Source organism: Semicossyphus pulcher, unplaced genomic scaffold (genome assembly GCF_022749685.1).
Source record: "Semicossyphus pulcher isolate SPU_LCO1_2020_fin unplaced genomic scaffold, fSemPul1.0.p SCAF_5, whole genome shotgun sequence".
Classification (NCBI taxonomy): domain Eukaryota; kingdom Metazoa; phylum Chordata; class Actinopteri; order Labriformes; family Labridae; genus Semicossyphus; species Semicossyphus pulcher.
The window spans coordinates 31,927,844-31,947,368 of NW_027211726.1; the positions used below are offsets into that span (position 1 = coordinate 31,927,844).

At 40.2% G+C, this 19,525-nt stretch overlaps 2 protein-coding genes across 2 annotated transcripts in view; both read left to right on the forward strand.

Moving 5' to 3' along the window:
• The first annotated feature begins 1,103 nt into the window (after positions 1-1,103).
• On the forward strand, positions 1,104-3,094 carry LOC138609459 (scinderin-like). Its single transcript, XM_069682094.1, has 5 exons — positions 1,104-1,112; positions 1,681-1,881; positions 2,063-2,140; positions 2,214-2,274; positions 3,037-3,094. The coding sequence occupies exons 1-5, from the start codon at positions 1,104-1,106 to the stop codon at positions 3,057-3,059; spliced, it is 372 nt and encodes a 123-aa protein (XP_069538195.1). The 3' UTR covers positions 3,060-3,094.
• A 13,510-nt stretch (positions 3,095-16,604) lies between these two features.
• Positions 16,605-19,525, forward strand: part of LOC138609460 (NLR family CARD domain-containing protein 3-like) — a 42,048-nt gene continuing 39,127 nt past the window's right edge. Inside the window, exon 1 of the mRNA XM_069682095.1 lies at positions 16,605-16,714. Within this exon, the coding sequence (XP_069538196.1) occupies positions 16,605-16,714 (110 nt within the window). The remainder of the gene's footprint in view (positions 16,715-19,525) is intronic.

Below are 19,525 nucleotides of genomic sequence, written 5' to 3' on the forward strand. Positions count from 1 at the left end.
TAGTGAAGGTGACAGTCTTTGTTATTTCACGGCTTCATTGATCAGCAACTGAAAAGACAACAGACAGTGAAAATCCAAAGGAGCATCAGGACATATATCAAGGTAAAACTCTGTGTGTTATTAAATATGTTGTTTAACCTGAAATGTGTTCAGATGTTCCTCCAACAAGAGAGGTATGGTGAGCGCAGACACAGATAGCTGCTAATCAGTGCTAACACATCAATAAATGAAGTGTAAAAACAGTGTGTCAGACGTGTTGGACGGTCTGTTAGTCCAATAAAGCGCACACACAGATTATCTGTCTGATATTTACATGAACAAATCTCCAAAAGGCTCCAACAGCACAAACACGGCCCAGAGGTTACGTTCAGTGACTGAATTAGCTGAAGTGACACCTAGCAGACAGCTAACAGCTCCCAGCTGTCACTCAAAGAGGCCACGCCCCTAACGATGCATCACTTTAATCAGAATCAGCTTTATTGGCCAGGAATTTGACTCCGGTTAAACTTTGGTTAACACTAAATATTAAAAATAAACTAATGGATTTTAGTGCAGCTTTTGATCTCATAGACCATGACCTACTACTCGTTAAACTATCTGCATGTGGATTCAAACGTTCAGCTGTTAATTGGATGAGAAGTTACTTATCCAGCAGACAGCAGAGTGTCATGTTTCATGGTACCCTGTCAAATATTAAATCATAACAATGTGGAATCCCCCAGGGCAGCTGTCTAGGACCTCTCCTGTAGGCCATATTTACAAATGATCTACCACATGTATTAAAAGAGGCAGGCATTGCTACGTATGCAGATGATACTACAATGTATGTATCTGCAGAAAAGAGCCAGGATCTTAACTGAATGCTTCAAGAGGAGTTGATGCTGGTTTCTGAAAATAGGCTAAAGTTGAACATCTCAAAAACAAAGATATTTGGTTCCAGACATGCTCTGAAGACAGATCAACAGCTGTGCATCTCTTTACAAGGGGTCCAGCGCTTCAAAACAAGAGCTTAATAAGATCCAGCTCACCCAAATCAGAGCTGCCCGCCTGGTTCTTCACTGCTCAATGAGGGACAGTGTGGACGGGATGCATGCAAGGCTGTCATGGATCAGGTTTGGAAGAGAGACCTGCATGTAGCCTGGTCCAGTAACCTCTAATTTAAGGATCATATAGTTTCACTTTTTAACAGTCATATTGAAACGCTCTTTACCACAGAGGGAGTTATAGAGATAGAGCTTGCAGTGTGTTCCTCATGATGGATCACATGATGGGCTACATGCAATTTAGCATTCAGCTCCTTTAATCAGGTATGAATCCTAGTATGAAGTCCCACTTAGAGCACAGGTAATCCTTACAAGTCAGTATCTGGATCAGGTTGACCCAAACCAGTTTTCTTTGAACAACCGGGATAAAAGTAAGATGGATTACCTGATCCATGATGATGAAAAGAGGATTTCCAAATGAAATGAAACCTTTTGAACAACCTGGGAGCGGATTGGAGGAGAAGAGTCGCAGTTATGTGACACTCAATCAAACTTTTGCCTCAACTTTGTGTCTCTTTAGATTTGACATGAGATTTTTATATTTCTGCTGTTTGCCAGAAAATTTAATGTCAGAATCAACACAATTATAATGTAAGGTGCAGCTCTGTTTCCACTGAACTCTTGTGTACCTGCACAGGTCCACCTGAGTGTGTGTGTGTGTGTGTGTGTGTGTGTGTGTGTGTGTGTGTGTGTGTGTGTGTGTGTTTGTGTTGCAGCTGACTTGTGGGCAGCGTTAGGCGGGAGGACAGAGTACCAGACCTCAGAGAGACTGGAGAGTCAGACCCTGACTCACCCTCCTCGTCTGTTTGGATGCTCCAACAAGACGGGCAGGTTCATCGTAAGTATCTGGTCCAGATGATTAAAACCTCCTCAGTAACAAGAATCATTTTCAACACATTCCTTCAAACACTTCAGTAAGCTGTTATCTTCCTCATGAGGCTGAATGAGTCCTCTTCAGTGCATTCACTGCTTTGTGTTGCAGCAGTCACTTTAGTAACCCGTGTTCTCTTGTTGTGCAGATCGAGGAGGTTCCAGGAGAGTTCACTCAGGACGACCTGGCTGAAGACGACGTGATGCTGCTGGATGTTTGGGATCAGGTACACTGCAGCTTCATCAGGTGTTAGATCATCTCTCTGATGTCACTCTAATAAACACAATCCTCTGTTTCAGGTGTTTGTCTGGATCGGAAAGGACGCCAACGAGGTGGAGAGGACTCAATCTGTCCAATCTGGTGAGCTCTCTATTTGACTCATGTCCACAGGTGTACTCTGTTTGCAGTGTTGCTGTTTTAGTCCCTGTTGAAGCCAGGGATTGTTGTGTGAACTTGAAACATAGAATTTGCTCCAGGCAGAGAAACCCTGCGAATAAATAGAACACATTTTGAATATGGATCATAAAAACTAACCCACTTAACAAGAACAGAACAAGTCCACAGGAACCAAACAATAATGCTGATAATTAGACTTCCGGGAAGATGGCGGAGTGAGCGGTGGAACTTTTTGCAGGCTCTGATACCCGACTTTAAAAGACCTTCAAAACAAAAATCGACAGTTAAGCGATAACAGAAAAGTTATTATCTCCAACGTTGTCTTTACAACACACACAAATGATCTTTTTTTTTCTTCCCAAGTTCCCTCGCTTTACGCGGACAAAGTACGAGTGTCATGAGTTATTCTAGTTGAGTTGAGTGTCAGATTTGTGTTTCGGTGATCAGATGTTGTTTCCTGTTTTGCTCTGTCACTTTGTCTCCTGTTGTCATTAGTTCTTGTTTTTTAGTTTAGTATTTCATTGAATCTGTGTTCGTGTCATTTAGTCTTGTTTAGTTCTGTTTTTCATTTGTGTTTCATTGGTTTGATCATTTCCTGTTTTACTTTGTCACCTTGTCTCTCGTGTTGATCCACTTCCTGCCTGTGTGTTTCCCGCCTGTTTGATTATGTGCCCTGCCCTTATTGTTTTCACCTGCCCCTTGATTGTCTCACCTGTGTCTGATTAGCCTCACCTCCTAAGTTTATTTAGTCTCTGTGCTCCCCTGTCTCTTTGTCAGTGCGTCGTGCTTCTACGTGATACCTGTGGTGAATCCCTCTTTAAGTCTCCTGTGTTTTCCTTTTTCCAGTTTGGATTATTGGTTGGACCTCTTTGTTGGATTTATGTTACCGGAACTCTCTATAAGTCAGCTTTTGTTTGTTGCCTTTTTGGTTTCCATAAATATCAAGTCTGCACCTGGGTCCTCTCCCTTTGTGTGTTTTCTGTGAACTGTGACAACCAGATGGCTGGAGCTAGCAAAGATCATGGCTACTCGTTAGCCGCTCTTCAACAAGCATGTGACGATGAGGACATCGCTTTGATGGAACAAGAAGAAGAAGAAATGTCCTCCTTACGTCCAGTCAGACAGCATTCCCTGTTGAAGACGGCTACTGCAGAGGAGGAAGAATTATCCAGTAGTGTCATTTTGAACGCCATTCACAGCCTAGCTCGCAAATTTGATGATCAAGGCGAACACTTTAAAGCTCTTGAATGGCAACTGAAGGAAAATACTGCAGTGGTTATTAAAATGCAAGAGTCAGTTGACGCTAACGCGTCAGCCTTGAAAGAGATAAAAGAAGATGTGAACAAGGCAAAGCAAAAGATGGCTACCCTAGAGAAGGAACATGCAACACTTTGTGAAATGTGTTTGGAGCAAGCAAGGTACAAGCGGAGATGGGCGCTACAACTAAATGGCGTGCACGAGAAAGAGGGGGAAAACATCAGAGACGATGTGATAAAGATCCTAACCAAAGTTGTCCCCCTCTCAATGGAGCAACTGCAAAACACGGTGGATACTGTACACAGACTGGGACAGTTGAAGAAAGCAGACCGGCCACGGCAGATTATCTTACAGGTCTCCATGAGAACTGTCCACGATCAAGTCTGGAACATGTCAAAAAATGATTTGCAACGAGATGAAAATACGCTTCAGGGAAGACTTCTGTAAAGAGGAGCGAGAAGCTCAGGCCCGTCCTTGGCCAAAGGTGGAAGAGGCGAGGAAAAGGGGACTCAAAGCCTACCTGCAGGATGGATACACGGTCATTGACGGCCGCCGTGTGGCCGGAGGAAGTATAACATCGTCATTATTCCTCGCCACCTACTGTTCGAGGCACACACCTTGATAGTTAAAATATTATTTCTGTTAAGCTCTGCAGCTAAGCCTACATGACAGGAAAGACTAGAAAGAGTCGTGCTGCACTTTGAATATTCAATACACGACTCTGTTCTAGCAAAGCTGTATGCTTGTTAAAAACAATGTTCTTTAAGACCAACTTTTGGCTCTCAATAATGTTTGACTGTCACCACTTTGACTCTAAAAGGTTCATATTTGCACTGATCCTGCGTTGAGTTCGTATACGCACACAAGGTATTCTACATGGTGTTTTCTTTGTTATCTTTAAATGTTAGAAGTTTAACAAACAGCACAAAGCGCGAGGCCACATTAATTTTTTGTGAGGAGCAGCCGAGGGTTAATTGTTTTGTTCTACAAGAGACGCACTCAATTAAAACTGATGTTAGTTTTTGGAAATGTCAACGGGGTAGAGGCGACTTTTTTTTATCCCATGGCACTTCACACTCAGCAGGTGTGGCAATTATGTTTAACAAAGTGGATGGTAGGGTTACTGACCACAACAGTGACATAGAGGGGCATTGGCTCATGGTTATCATTGATCTTAATGACTTCAACTATATTCTCGTTAATGTTTACGGGTTTAATAATGGGGCCAGAAATCAAAGATTGATCTATAATTTAGTCACTATGATTGATGAGTGGAAGAACATATACTCAACAGACAAAGTCATTGTTGCTGGAGACTTTAACGTGGTCCCAGATGAACGGCAGGACAGAACTCCTACCCAATGTAACGCTCCTTCATTTAACCCTTTGGCATCTGATTTTTCCAAGTCACTAGATCTTGTTGATATATGGCGTAAAAACAAGCCAGATAAAAAACAATACACCTGGAGTAATAATATAAGACGAACTCAGTGTTCTAGATTAGATTTCTGGCTGATAACGAGCAATCTAGTCGATATGTCCTCTGACTGTGATATTTGTCCTTCTCCTCTGACAGATCACTGTGCAGTTACTCTCTCCATTTCAGACAATAACAATTCATTGCCATCAACGGCCTCCTACTGGAAATCCAATAGTAATCTATTGAAAAGCAAAAGGATCCGCTCCATGATAAGTGAGGTCAAAACAGAAAGTGATTTATCCCCTGTGAATAAACGGGAGTGGTTTAAGTACAATGTTAGAAAAGTTGGTGTTGAGGAAGGCAAAAAAAAGGCCTATTTAAGAAGGAGAAATCAATTAGAAATGATATCTAAAATTAATACATCATGCAACCAAACTCATTTGAATGAGGAAAATAATGGTGAACTACATCTACTGCAGTCCAAGTTAGATGACCTTTACACAGAAAAGGCAAAAGGTGCATTTGTCCGCTCAAGGGCTCGATGGATCGAAGAAGGTGAAAAAAACTCTCTGTTGAAATGAAATAAACTATATGTTAATAACTGTCTGAGTGAAGATCAGGATACAGTTAATAATCACACATTTAAATTTGATAAGACTCTCTACAGCTCCAAATATTCAGATCAAGATGCAGAAATGTTCTTGGGAATTGTAAAGGACTGGATCCCAAAAAGAGATGAGGACTTTAAACTTCTCACTGAAGCTGAAATATCCAGAGAAGAACTGGACTCTGCTATCTCAAAAATGCCAAATGGAAAGTCACCAGGCTCAGATGGTGTCACCGCAGAATTTTACAAACACTTCTGGGCTGAAATAAAAGAGCTGATTTATGATGCCTTCAAAGAATGTACCAATAACTCTAGTATGTCAGTGTAACCCACTCCTGAGTGAGTACACCTCACGCTAGGTGTGAAAGGAGCTAAGTAAAGAGTGCAATCACCATTACCACGACACAAGTAGATTCAGTTACATTCAACTTTTAGTCAGCTTTAAGTAGCAAAACAATACAAATGACATGAACATTACATTTATATGAAAAACAACAAATGGGCCCTGTCAACAAAAGACAAATGTCTTTAGTTGTATCAATTGTCTATATTTAGTTTCTCCTCTGTTTAAAGTATTTTCAAAGTCAACGTCTGGTGACCACAGAGGTCATTTCAGTCAAAGTCAACTTTGTAGGCGTTGAGATCAGATGGAGGATTGATCTGTGATCGTCAAGTTAGTCAGAGTGCACTCTAAGTCAAATGTGTGTTCAAGTTGGTACCAATCCAGGTGACTGATACGATCCTACCACAAGGCAGATTGTTCATCCGGCTGTTTCAGTGGCAATGCAGATTCTGGATCACGGAAATCAAGCTGGGTGGCTCGCCATCAACTGGAATCGCTGAATCATCACTGGGTCTTCTCACTCTCGCTATAAGACCTGACCTGCATTGTTACAAACAGGCTTATAGTTTTTGTTCTGCTCTCTTTATATTTCACCTTATGTTCTCTTATGTTCATAAGTTCTTATGTTGTACAACAGTATGCCAGATCAGAACAATATCTAAGTCAGCACTAACTGAATGTAAATACTTCACATATTGAAAATGATTAGTTACTCTCTGGTTCAGCTTCAAGTTATCAAATGATACTAGAATTATTTTGTTCTAATAAAATATACAAAGTATAAATTAAAACAGTACAAATATCAAACATGAAATGAGAAATTAACTGTTTGTCAGCTTAACCAATGCTTGAGTAAGCAATAAACCACATATATTTTACATATTAAACATCACAAACCTTACCTCCTCAGTGAAAGAAAAGTGCATTTTTAGTAGAAACAGTACCTGTTTCACCAAGTGATTAACCACAACACATTGAGCAACTACTTCAGCTCAACATGGCGACCCGGGTCTCTCTCTGTATCACACACGTCTGACTGCATGTGACTGCACTGCAAAACCTCTGCATGTAAACTATACTGCAAAAACTTTGTGCACTGCAAAACTTCGGTTAAATTAATTAAGGTAAAAATGGATAAAACAAAATATTTGTCAAAGTTATCAAAACTGTAGTATCTGATCACTGTAAAAATCATTAACTTACACTAAATGAAACAGTTTAATACTTTATTCATTTTTATTTTAAACTATCTTTTTCAGCTGGGTTACATCAGCAACTATAAACAAGGTATAATCACGCTTTGCTAACCCTAACTCCATCATATTTAAACTTATTTGGAAGAATAAAACGCATTACCTACGCAAATCACAGTTAGTACTTGGTTATGATAATGGGGGATTAAAAGCCATGTAATTTGAATCTGTAATTGCAGCCTTCAGAATGAAATGGTTAAAAGAATGTATTTCTCAGCCTCACTCTCTGTGGTACCACATTCCTAATCGTTTATTTAATAAAGTCGGGGGTATTGAATTCCTGCTCAGATGTGATTCCTTCCTGCTCAAGTTTTAAAGTGGACTGGTATGACAAAGGTTTAACATTGTGTATGACTTACTGAATACAGAGGGACACCTGTTATCCTTTGAAGAATTTACCACAAAGTATAAAATGACTTTTACAAGAAAAGGGTACGATCAAATCTGTGAAGCCATCCCAGTTCCTGTACTTCCAATGATTCAAAATAATAGATCATATTCTCCGCCAACACTTTTCTTTTCTTCCTTACAAGTTGGTGAGATTGATTTGATGGATAGAAAATGCAACAATAAAACTATGAGTCTGTTCTTCAGACAGATAAACATGGGGGACTTCAATTCTGGAATCATACGGGGCGATACAGAGGTCACTTTGAGGAAACATTCCTTTTCTTTCTGTCTTTTATGTCCTGTTGCTCCGAAAGTTCATGAAACGCATTTTAAAATGGTGTCTGCAATCTATCCTGTAAAAGATTTATTCCATCAAAGGTGTAAATTTGATGTGGAGCCTTGTGTCTTCTGTTCCTCAGAAAGTGAAACCATTGAACATCTATTTTTTTACTGTTCACTAACTAAACTGTTTTGGTCCAATGTCCATCGGTTGTCTTTAAACATTGATAATATACCCTGGTTTAACTGGAATGATGTGATATATTTTATGGATCATTTGGATACAAACATTTCTCATCTTTTTCAATGTTCTTGAATTATTTTGCCAACTAATATAAGTCAATGAAATGCCTGAAAAACTCTCTTCATCTATAGCTAAATCCTTGCTGTTTTAATGTCTCTTATCTTGCCCTCTTGTGCTCTCGTCTGTCTACCTCTGATAGATTAGTTTTTGTTTGTTTGTCTTCAAGATTCTGTCAAAGATATTTGTGCTCATTAACACATTGTATATATTTTGTGCTGATCTTCCTTAACTTGCTTTGTAAATGTCTTTGTGTTCAATAACACAATAATAATAATGCTAATAATTATGATGAAAATAATAGTCATAAATAAAATGTCACTGCTTCCCTCTCATTGCCTCCACATCTAAAACAAGGTTTATTTTAGATACACACATTTTGTAATGATAAACTGACCCAGGACCTGTGTGGTAAAAGAATTAGACCAGAATAAAAAGTGGACCCGAACCTGTACTTTGTAGTTCTGGGTCGGCTCATGAAGTCCTATACTGTGAAGTTTAACAACGTCACACTCCCTGGACTGGGAAAAATGTCTTCTAACTGCAGTTGTGTTCCCTCCTGAACAGATTTGGTAAAGTTCATTGATCAGTCCCTCCAGGATTTTGCAGCATGTTCTGTGATCTTTGCGACCTAACACGTCTGATTTCACAGTAGCTTTTTAAAAAAGTTGCAATGCAAGTTGCCGTGTTTCAAGGCCTTTTTTTCCTGCGTCACACATCACACATCCACTGTGAGCAACTGGGACGAATGCTTCAATAAAGCCATCTATTGGCTGAGTGAGCTGTTCGTCCTCTGACATCACTTCCTGTGGATTTCTGTGCCAAGATGTCAAATAAAATGTGTAAAAAACTGAATGAAGCTTCAGTAAATAACCATTAAATGCTCATTTCACACTGTGAATGCACATTCAATGCTGTCCATATGTGCAAAGGGGAACCTACGATTTATTTTGGCTGCTGCAGCAGTATAAAAGAAATGATAAGAGAACACGACTTGAACTCAGCGCTGACACAAACATCAGTAACAGAGCCTCTGGTTGGTGGAAAGTTAGCAGCACAGCCTCTGATTGGTTAATTGACTCAACACAAGTTTAGAAGTTGCTAAGTGGACGGCTAACAGTTTTGAGCACAGAAACATGGATAAATAAGATTCATTGTGATGGATTCACTTTATAGAGTCTCTTTAAAGACTCTGTAGTTAGAGGCAAGATGAGGTCGCTCATGTAGGAGAGATGATCACACCGGAGCCTCGTTAGAACGCTGCAGCTTTCCTGCTTCACAGCTAAACATAAAGTCAGCTGTAGCGTGCAGCGTTCCAGAGATATAAAAGTACAGTACAAGCTTCCCTCCTATATTTATACAACACTGAAGACCTCAGGGGATCAATATTTGAATATTAAAGAAGTGCTTTGGTGACATAAATGACTTCACGCACGCAGGGAAACAGGAGGTTGTTCGAATTTGCGTGAATTCGCAGGAACGAGACATCACAACTTCCTGGAGGGACTGATTAATATTATATAAATGGGTTTGGAAGCACAGACTGTATGTTTAGAGGGGAACAGGGCAACACTGACAACCATTGCACTAGCATGCTTTCTGCTGTTTGTGTTACACCTGACAATTTCCTTTTCTTTATTTTCTCCTTCAATTGTCAAATAAAATTAATCAATCAATCAATCAATCAATCAATCAATCAATCAATCAGCTGACAGTCACATTGGTTTGTATGAGTCCTGGTCTGTACAGATGTCTGCAGTCCTTTTATCTTCTTACAGCTTAAATAACTATTGTTTGATCTTCTCCTCTCTCGTCTATTTTCTCCCTTTATTTGAACATCACAAAACATCAGCAAACAAGTTCTCTGCCTTAAATTTCACATGTATTTCCTCTTTTCACCACAAGAGGTCACTACAGACATTTGAAACCACACAGACTTAACTGTAACTGTGACTCCTTTGTTTCGCTTGCAGCCAAACAGTACGAGGAGTCTGACCCGAGCGGGCGGGACAAGCAGACCCCTCTGGTGGTGTTGAAACAATGACTCAGCGACTGGATAGAAAATGTGAAGTGAAAACCAGGAGGGACATCCTGCTGAAACACAGCAGAACAACTTCATGACAGAATCTGAGTTCCCTACCTAAATGTGACATCAGAGGAAAATGGCCGCTGTGTGAACATGCTGAATAGAGACATTATTAATGCATCTGTCAACAGTTGTTACTTTAGTGTAGCTGAGTAACTGCTGTCTAATCAAGTTCTTTATCTTTATAACGCCTTATAAAGCAGTTATTAAGTAAAACGTTTTTTATATAAAGCCTACTACAAACCTCTTTATCCATAAAGTTGAATTTTTCTTAAAAGTGTAAAACACACCCACAGGTTTTAGAAATGTAATCAACATAATGTCAGAAGGACTGCACAGTGTGCAGTGGTACTGTCGGCTTCTTGGATCTAATCCCTGTTCAGACGTAGTGGGCCTTTCTGTGTGGAGTCTGCATGTTCTCCCCGTGCATGCGTGGGTTCCCTCCGGGTACTCCGGCTTCCTCCCACAGTCCAAAGACATGCTCGTTAGGTTCATTGGTGACTCTAAATTGTCCGTAGGTGTGAATGTGAGCGTGAAAGGTTTCCTGTCTCTGTGTGTCAGCCCTGTGATTGACAGGTGACAGGAGTATTTATTACGTCATAAAAACATCATGTAACTTTTATGCAAAAGGGTTTCCTGCTACATCTCGTCTCATTTTCTCACGCCAGCAGGCTTTTTATTTGGCCGAAGGAGACATCATCTGTTGAGCTCAGGAAATGGCTTGTTGTATCTTGAAGGCAACACTTGCACCACAAACTCTAACTAATGAATGAGCACAAGGGTCAAAGTTCAAGGTGTATGTCCCAATTGTATTCATACTTCCTGAGAAACGTAAGTACTTTGCAAACGCAGCTGCTGTACTTACTGTGGGGACATAAAGTTTAATCAAATCTGTCGATACAGTAACTGTAATCTGTCCATGTTCAGACACTCAGCCCTTTGACTGATGTCAGATTATTTAACTGTCATTACCACTCGCTGCCACAGGGGGTCGCTGTTTGACACGTGAAATGTTTCATGGGAACAACACAAACATGTGGATGTTATTTGCTGCGTAATAACTGTAATTACTTTTTCTTTTATAGCAGAAAAACATGGTGTTTATTAAAGAGAAAATACTTGCTCTGTTTTTAAATCTATTTAAAATTTAGATTAGAGTCATCTTTAGAGTCATCCTGTGTTCATATCTTTTGATTCATTCAGCAGTTTATATTTCTAAAAAGAATAATTAAATATTCACAAAGAAACAACCAAAACCTGTATTTGTAAATAGATTAAGGCCTGTTTGTGTTCATGATGTGAAACAATGTTTGCAGGATGTGTATTCTGATAACAGCGGTCTGTCTGACAGTCGTCTCTGGGGTTAGCTTGTGGCTAAATGTGAGAATAAAGCATTCAGTAAAAACTACAGAAACACTTTAACCACATATTTCGGCTTTGGCAGAAAACACATCAGTATGTTGGTAAATTCTCAGGTTAATGTATTGTGTGTAATTACCGGTAACACTCCACTCTCCCAGGCTCCCTGAACTACCCGCCGGCTCCGTGTACTTGCTGGATAAAAATCGCAGCGTTGTTAAAACTTAGAGGGAGTTTGGGAGTGAAAAGCTTCTGATGTGGAGTTTGACATTTGATTCACTGCACAGGTAAGTGACCTGAGATTTATCCAAACGGCCACAGAATGTAAAACATAGTTCTCAAACACCCCGCAGTTTCCTCTTCTCCATGAGTTAGACCTGTGCTAACTGTAGCTACTTTATGCTAGCTGGAGTCCCCTGAGTCAGAGGGGTGTAAACGGACCGACCTAACACTTGATTAGTGGAGATATTCTGTAAATATTCATAAAGATGATAACTTGGTAACATCTGCAGGCTGAGGACGAGTTAAAGACGTTTAAAATGCTCTGACTGATAATTTGTGTCTGACATGTTTTCTTTTTAAAAAGTGAAATGACCGAGTTAAAACTGTTAAAATGACATTTCCTTCTCCCTCATGTAAAAACCCAGAATCTCTTCATATGTAAATATTTCTCATTTCTAAAGTTTAACTGTGGCGTGTTTGTTGCTGCATCACACTGTAAGTTACATAGTGGACCCTGATTGGCTCCTAGCTAGTTACGACGTCATATATTCTGCAGGTACGTCCAGGTGTTAAACTGAAGCAGTAAATGACACATGTATGAAATATATAAGTGACACAATAAGCAGAAGTGTGTTTCTAGAGATTATTAGTGGGATCAGTTGTAGGTGGTAAACATGGAGGTCGCCCTGCTGTCGTCCTTTCAAAGTACAAACTCCATCTTTAATTGTACCTTGGTGAAGAATAACCTTTTATTGTGTAGCTGCAGTCAGCTACTGAAGCTAGCTCGTTGATGCTGATGCTAATGCTACCTTCATAATGTGTTCATTACAGTGTTCAGGCCCTAATTAATCCTGCCTGATGCTTTCATCAACGTGTGTTCCTCACAATAACAACAAGTGTTTAAGCTAATGATAAGGCCTGCTATATTTCTACAGCTACATTTACAGCTGCTGTGTGTCCCTGCTGCTCTGCATGTTTCACACCTGTGTGTGTTCACGTCATCGCAGAATAAAATAAGAGCTCAAACGCTGAATCTCCACAGTCATAAGGCCTCTAGCAAACACTGGTTATAATTATAATACAATAAAATAACACTACTGACGAGGATAACACAGCAGGAAGGATATAATGTCTTTACATCCAGAGGAACAATATAATAACACCGCTGGTGAATCAGCAGGAACAACAGGCTCTTCAATGTCTCACTGTGTTAAAGAAGGATCATCACCATGGCTGTAGCGCCTTCTGGTGGTCGCAGGTAGCTGAGCACTCTTTAGTACACTGCTCTTTTTCAGCCTTCACATCTTCCTCGCTCTTCTCTCCTTCCTCAGCCTCGTGCTAGCTCACCTCTCAGTCAACAATCAATCTGAGGGAAGCTAACGGCTAGCTGAGGCTTCATCTGATTGGTCCAATCTGCACATGCTCAGTATGAACGAATGTCTTGTGAACATATAAAGATTTTTATGCATTCAGGAAGTCTTTTGCGCTGTGTTTATGACGCATGTTCACATCCCGATGACGATGAAGAGCAGATTTATGTTGCAGCCGTACTGACTGATCACCTGATCCACTTGAAACCAGGTAAGAGGCAGAATTCATCGTCACTCTCTCATAAACAACACTCAGTATACAGGGGAACACAGGTGTTTTTTCAGTGCTCAGGTTAAACAGTGAGAACAAATAGCAAAAAGAAAAGACATCAAACAAGTTGAGACAGTAAAGAGAAGCAGTCTGAAGCTGAGTAAAGACGTCTCTGCTTTCATTCATGTGAGTAAAATGATGTTAATAGAACAAAGAGTTGGGTCTACATCATCACCATCCCTGCTTTGGTCTGAACTGTTCATGTAAACAATGAAGCACTTTCACTTCAATGTACCAGTGGTGAAAGTAACTCAGTACATTTACTCACTTTCAGGACTTCAGTGCAGTTCAGAGGTCAATATTCAGGAGCAGACTGAGCTGCATGGAGGCGTGTCTTTGTGTTCATTGGTCTATTGGCTGCTGTAGCGTCATGTGACTGCTCTCATTTCCTCTGACAGACAGGTTTGTGTGTGAAACCTGAGCTGCTCAGCACTCTGACACATAAAGACAGACTGCTCTCACCTGTCAAAGTCTTTGTTCTCATCACATGAACACTTTATTCTCCACATCTCTGACTGTTTTCCTCACACAGGAAGTGAGATTCAAAAAGCTGGATGTTCCACAATAAAAGTGCTTTTGTCTTCATGTTTAATGTCTGAATGTCTTCTGTTGATTGACAGCTGAGGTGTCGACATGACGACGATCTCTGCTGCTTCTGATGACACAAACACTTTTATTTCTCCTCAGAAATCATAAAACATCAAACTTCCTTCAGTCAAATGGAGGCTGTGACCTTTGAATCCTTGTTGCTATGCAGGTTAAAAGAATGTAGTTTTTCCAGTTTTGAGTTTTTACTTTGACTTCCTCGTTGTGACGCAGATCTGTTCTCCGTGTTGAAGCTTTGGTAAGTGACACTTTTCACTGTTTTAAAGACTCTCAGTTTAATTTAAGTGTAAAAATAGCTGTAAGCTAACAGTTAGCCACCAGGTGTGTTAGCTGCTCTGATTACAGTAGAAGTGCAGACAGCACAATGACTCTCAGTTACCAGGTAGGCTATGCTAACCATGCTAACAGTTCTAACAGGACAGTTAAATTACAGATTCACCCCTGGAAAAAGCCACTGTCAGTCAAAGCTGGTGTTCTCTGCAATCAACAGAAGCAATAATATTTTAACTTTGCCTTAGCTGTGGAGAAAGTTGTACAAACAGCTTGTGGTTTCACCCGTTCTAAATTCCTACAACACCCAGCATGCATTGCGTCGCTCTCTCTGAAAGGAACGGCCCAGCAAGAGCGTGGTTATATAGGGAAGTTACAGCAGGTCTGCGAAAGAATTCTGCCTGTTTATTATGTTCGTTCCTTCGACCAGAACAGTTGGTAAACATAGGGGGTAATTAACTGGTCTCAGGGTCCGATTCACTAAGCACATCGCCCTTATGATATTCAAGCGCAAACTCGCCCATGAAGTTTCACAGATCTGTGCAGTTTGCTCTTGTTTTGTGTCTGATTGTGGAGAGAAGCTGTCTGCAGCTCCACTCTCTGCTGGGCGGTGCTGCGCTCTCAGCTGCGCACACACTGACGGACCTCGACTGCATGCACAGATCGATGAGGAGACGGGAGAGGAGGGGGCAGCTCTTTGAACAGCTTACTGTAAAGCCCAGACTCGACAGGTGTTTACTTACTCTCTGTAACGCAGCTTTATGTTTTTAAAATGAGCGCGCAGCAGCAGCGTATAGTCCATCCATATAATAATCCCCTTCCTGCGTAAAGGCTCAGGACATGTGGACAAAGTGTGCCCGTGTGCCGTGGTTGAGACTCGCACAGCCCCAGACTGATTGGTCCCCCGATTATAATAATAATGACACAATATTATTAACTTGTTTTTAGAGACAAGTACAATTTTTGATCACACAAAAGGTGGAATTGTCGCCATGATCAGTGTAAACTCTGAGCCTGACAGCCCTTATGATACTGCACCACAGCTCCCACCACCTGCTCAGCGCTGGCGTCTGTGAACTAGGTGCTTTTTGCCACGAGGGATAGAAAAAGGGACAAATTTGCCCCCAATGTTTGCATAACATGACTCATTGAAATACACGCAAACGGCTCCGAAGCACAGAGACGCTGTTTGCTCTGCAGCGCACTTTGGCGTGCATTGGAGTATGAGGCAGAGTCTTCATGACATTTGCACAGGTTTAGTGGGCACAAAAGCCGTGCAATCCTTTAGTGAATTCCCTCCTTAGAGTCCTCCCAAATATATCGACAAACAAGACAAAAACAGAGCATCATGGTGCTCACCTGCGTTGTACTGTAGTGTAAAGAGAGCAAGAGGAAGACACGCTGGAGTGAAACAGTCCTTATTTCCAGTCAAGGACATTGATTGCTGCAGGCGATCAAAGGAGGCGGCGTCCTGGATTGAGGAAGTGAAGTTTAGCAGGATCCCTGGAGTCTGCTAGATGACACGTTTTACGTAGTCTGGCGGAGGTTTTCCAGAGAAGCGGATAGCGTCCTCCAAAGGCACAGATTATTTTTGTTGTAGCATAATGGCATTAGGTCCCCATAATAGCATGATAGGACTGAGGTTGAAAATCGGCAAAGTTACACCTTAAAAGACAGCAGTGAGTGAAACTGAGGGAACGTCATCGATTATTATTAACGTGTCAAACATACAAATCATGACAGAATCAGTGTGATGTTCAGGAAGTCTTCACAGTCTGTGCTGCAGTAAAAGCTCAAAGTATTATCAGCTACATGGACTTAAAGTATGAGCAGTAAAAGTACACAGTGTGAGTGTGCTGTAACATGTGATATGATGACATCATTGTCAGTGATGCGTTCAGGTGTACCACGTGTTTTACTGTGAGCTCATTGTGAACAGTTTCATATGAAGCTGTAATCATTCTTTATTGATCAATGTGCTGCTTCTGCTCAGAGTGCAGCTCTGCCAGCAGGGGGCGCTCTGCTATGGATCAGTGTGAGGACACAGAGGAGGGAGCCCCTCCCTCTAAAAGCTCTCTGCGTGGGGAACATGAAGCTCTGAGGTGAGATGAGGATCTCTAACTGTCCATGACTCTCCTCCATGTCACAGCTCAGCACTCACATCACTGCACCATCATCACTCACACTCACTGTCACACCTGCTGCTGAACAGGTGAACAACAGCTCACTGTAACTAATCATGTTGTTTGTTTGTATCAGGATGCAGCAGCAGAGACCAGACTCTCCTGGACCCAGCTGTGTGTCCATGAAGAGTGACCGGTCTATGGGTAAACCTATTACCTTTAAAGTTGGACATCCTGCTGATGGAAGGTAAGAATCAAAAAAGTTCATTTTCTGTCTCTGCTGAGAGAAAGACTCATGTCCTGGTCCAGAGCTTCATAGTGTGTTGTATGACTCATTAGTATTTTAGTGGTGACATCACAGTGTTCCAAATAAATATAACCAGATCCGCACACCAGGAAGCTCCCATAAAGGGTTTTATTTAGCACAAAGTGACGTTTCGAGCCAACGTGCTCTTCTTCAGACTTGTTCACCTGTACAACAGTCACCTGTCAAAGAATCCAGTGATTAGGCTCAACATGATGAAACCATGTCAAGTGTGTTTGTGTGTTTGAAACCTCACATCCTGTAACAGAGCAGCAGCTGACTTCAAACATGGAACGTCATGAGCATGGGTCTAAGTAGGGTCCCATTACATCACCACCGTTTGCTTGATCAGCGCTGATCACAACAACGTCACAACAACAGAATCAGTGACAACAGGAGACAATACAGAGAAAATAGACATCTGAAACACCAATAAACAATGATATACAGATATAAACACACACATACATATATACACCAGTTGAGCAGTTCACAGCAGGGTTTGTTGCAGACCTCTTGATCACTTCTGCCTCCCTGGCTGGCCTCCAGAGCAGCCTCATAGCTGGCCTGCAGAACGGTATCCCTCTTTGTTTCTGGCCTCCAGGTTGACCTCAACAACTGCTCTGCCTACCTTGTTATCATCCTTCCCAACATCTAGTCAAGTCAAATGTATTTGTATAGCACATTTAAAACAACGTGAGCTGACCAAGGCCAAGGGAAAGAGGTGGGCTCTGAGCTGTGCTTTGAATGGATTTATTGAGTCTGCACTTCTTTTTTTTTTTTTTGCATTTTTGGGAATTAATTAACATAAAAGAGAAAATACATAAATACCTGTACAAAACATAAACAAACAAGGGTAGTAAATAAATAATGATAATACGTTAAGAAACTTAACAAAAAACAAGCAAACAAACAAACAAACAAACAAAAACGTATACATTATTTCATAGGATATAGTTAAATAAACCCATAGATATAGATTTAAGTTAAAGGATACTTTATACAACAACTAGGTATATCATAGGAACACACAGATTTCAATACCCATGATACCAACATAGTCGTACATGCTCACACACATGAGTGTGTGTGTACCCAAACATAGTCACACACACATTCATGTGAATGGTAAAGAAAGAGAAAACACTTCTATACTATCAGTCACATTATTTCAGCTGTCATCTAATCAAACATCATTAGGAACATCATCTGTTATATATCTCAACCATTTTTCCCATCTTTCTTCAAAAACACGCACTTGGTTTCTAACTCTCATGGTAATTTGTTCCATTTCATACATCTCCTCCACAAGATCCTTCCATTCATCATTGGTTAAGTTCTCTTTTAACCAGTTCCTTGTAATCTGTTTAATTATTGCTACCCTAATTATTAAAAACAAGTGAGTCTTTCTTATCGATCACTTCTGCCGTTTTCCCAAGTAACAGAGCTAGCCGGGTTTTTTTTTAAAGAAATGCCAAGGATGTTGGACAATTCTCCAATAGATTTTCCCCAGAAGCCACTTATCACTTTACAAGCCCAAAATATGTGAGTGTGGTTTGCTGCCTGATCGCCGCATTCTCTCCAACATCTCGAGGTTGTGTTTTCTTTATACTTACTTTGATTTAGTGGTGTCTTAAAATAACGAGTTAATACCTTCCATGAGTATTCTTTCCAATAGTTTGAATTAGTTGTTTCATGTATATTTTTACACATTATTTCCCAATCAGCGGTAGATATACTGCATGAGAGCTCATTTTCCCATTTCTTTTTAATATTAACATACATTTCTTTGTTGTGATAGCTTACCTGAATTAATGTAGCCATCTTAGTTAAGAATTTACTCCACATTCACACATCTTAAGTAAATATTTTATCAATGGATTTACTTCTTGAATTGGTCTCTTTTTTAAAACGTCAAAAAGATAGCTTCTCTGAAAAAATCTAAATAAATGAGAATTAGGTAGACCATATTGTGCTGACAGCTGCTCAAAAGATTTCATTCCCTTATCTGCAAACATTTGTCCAAATTTACACAAACCTTTAGAAGCCCACATTCTGAAAAGTCCATCTGTTTCATTGGGTGGGAAGTCTGGATCAGTTGCTATTTCTTTTAGATATATTAAATCTTCATTCAATTTTTGATTTTGACAGATTTCCCTCCAAACTCTAAGTGTAGCTACTACCCACCTGTTGTCTAAACTTTCAACATATGATTTTTTATATTTGGAGAAAGGTAAAACTGTTAATGGAATATCTCCACAATTTAATTCCATTTCTCTCCATCTTATATGTGAGCTTTCTAGCATCCACACTTTGATACTTCGTATTTGTGAAGCTTGATAGTAGGCCTGCAGGTTTGGCAAATTTAGACCACCCATTTCTTTTTGCAGTTTTAGAAATTTCATTTTTAATCTTGGTTTCCTGCCATTCCAAATTAATTTCATTATAATAGAATCCCATTCAAGTTAGATTCAATGTATATTGGGAGTACTTTGAAGAGGAACAGAAATCTTGGTAAGATATTCATCTGTATAATTTTAACTCTTTCCCTAAGGGAAAATGGAATTATAGACCATTTGTTTAAATCATGATTAATTTGACTTATTAATTCTCCAAAATTTCTTGCATACAAATGATCCAGATTCTTTGTTATATATATTCCAAGATATTTAATCCTTTCCACATCCCAGTGAAATGCATATTTATGCTTGATTTCATCACAAATTGTACAACCCATAAGCATTACTTCTGATT

Coding starts and splice junctions, on each gene's coding strand:
- LOC138609459 (XM_069682094.1), top strand. Junction 1,882..2,062: donor ACAAGACGGGCAGGTTCATC/GTAAGTATCTGG, acceptor CTTGTTGTGCAG/ATCGAGGAGGTTCCAGGAGA. Junction 2,275..3,036: donor GACTCAATCTGTCCAATCTG/GTGAGCTCTCTA, acceptor GTGTCTGATTAG/CCTCACCTCCTAAGTTTATT.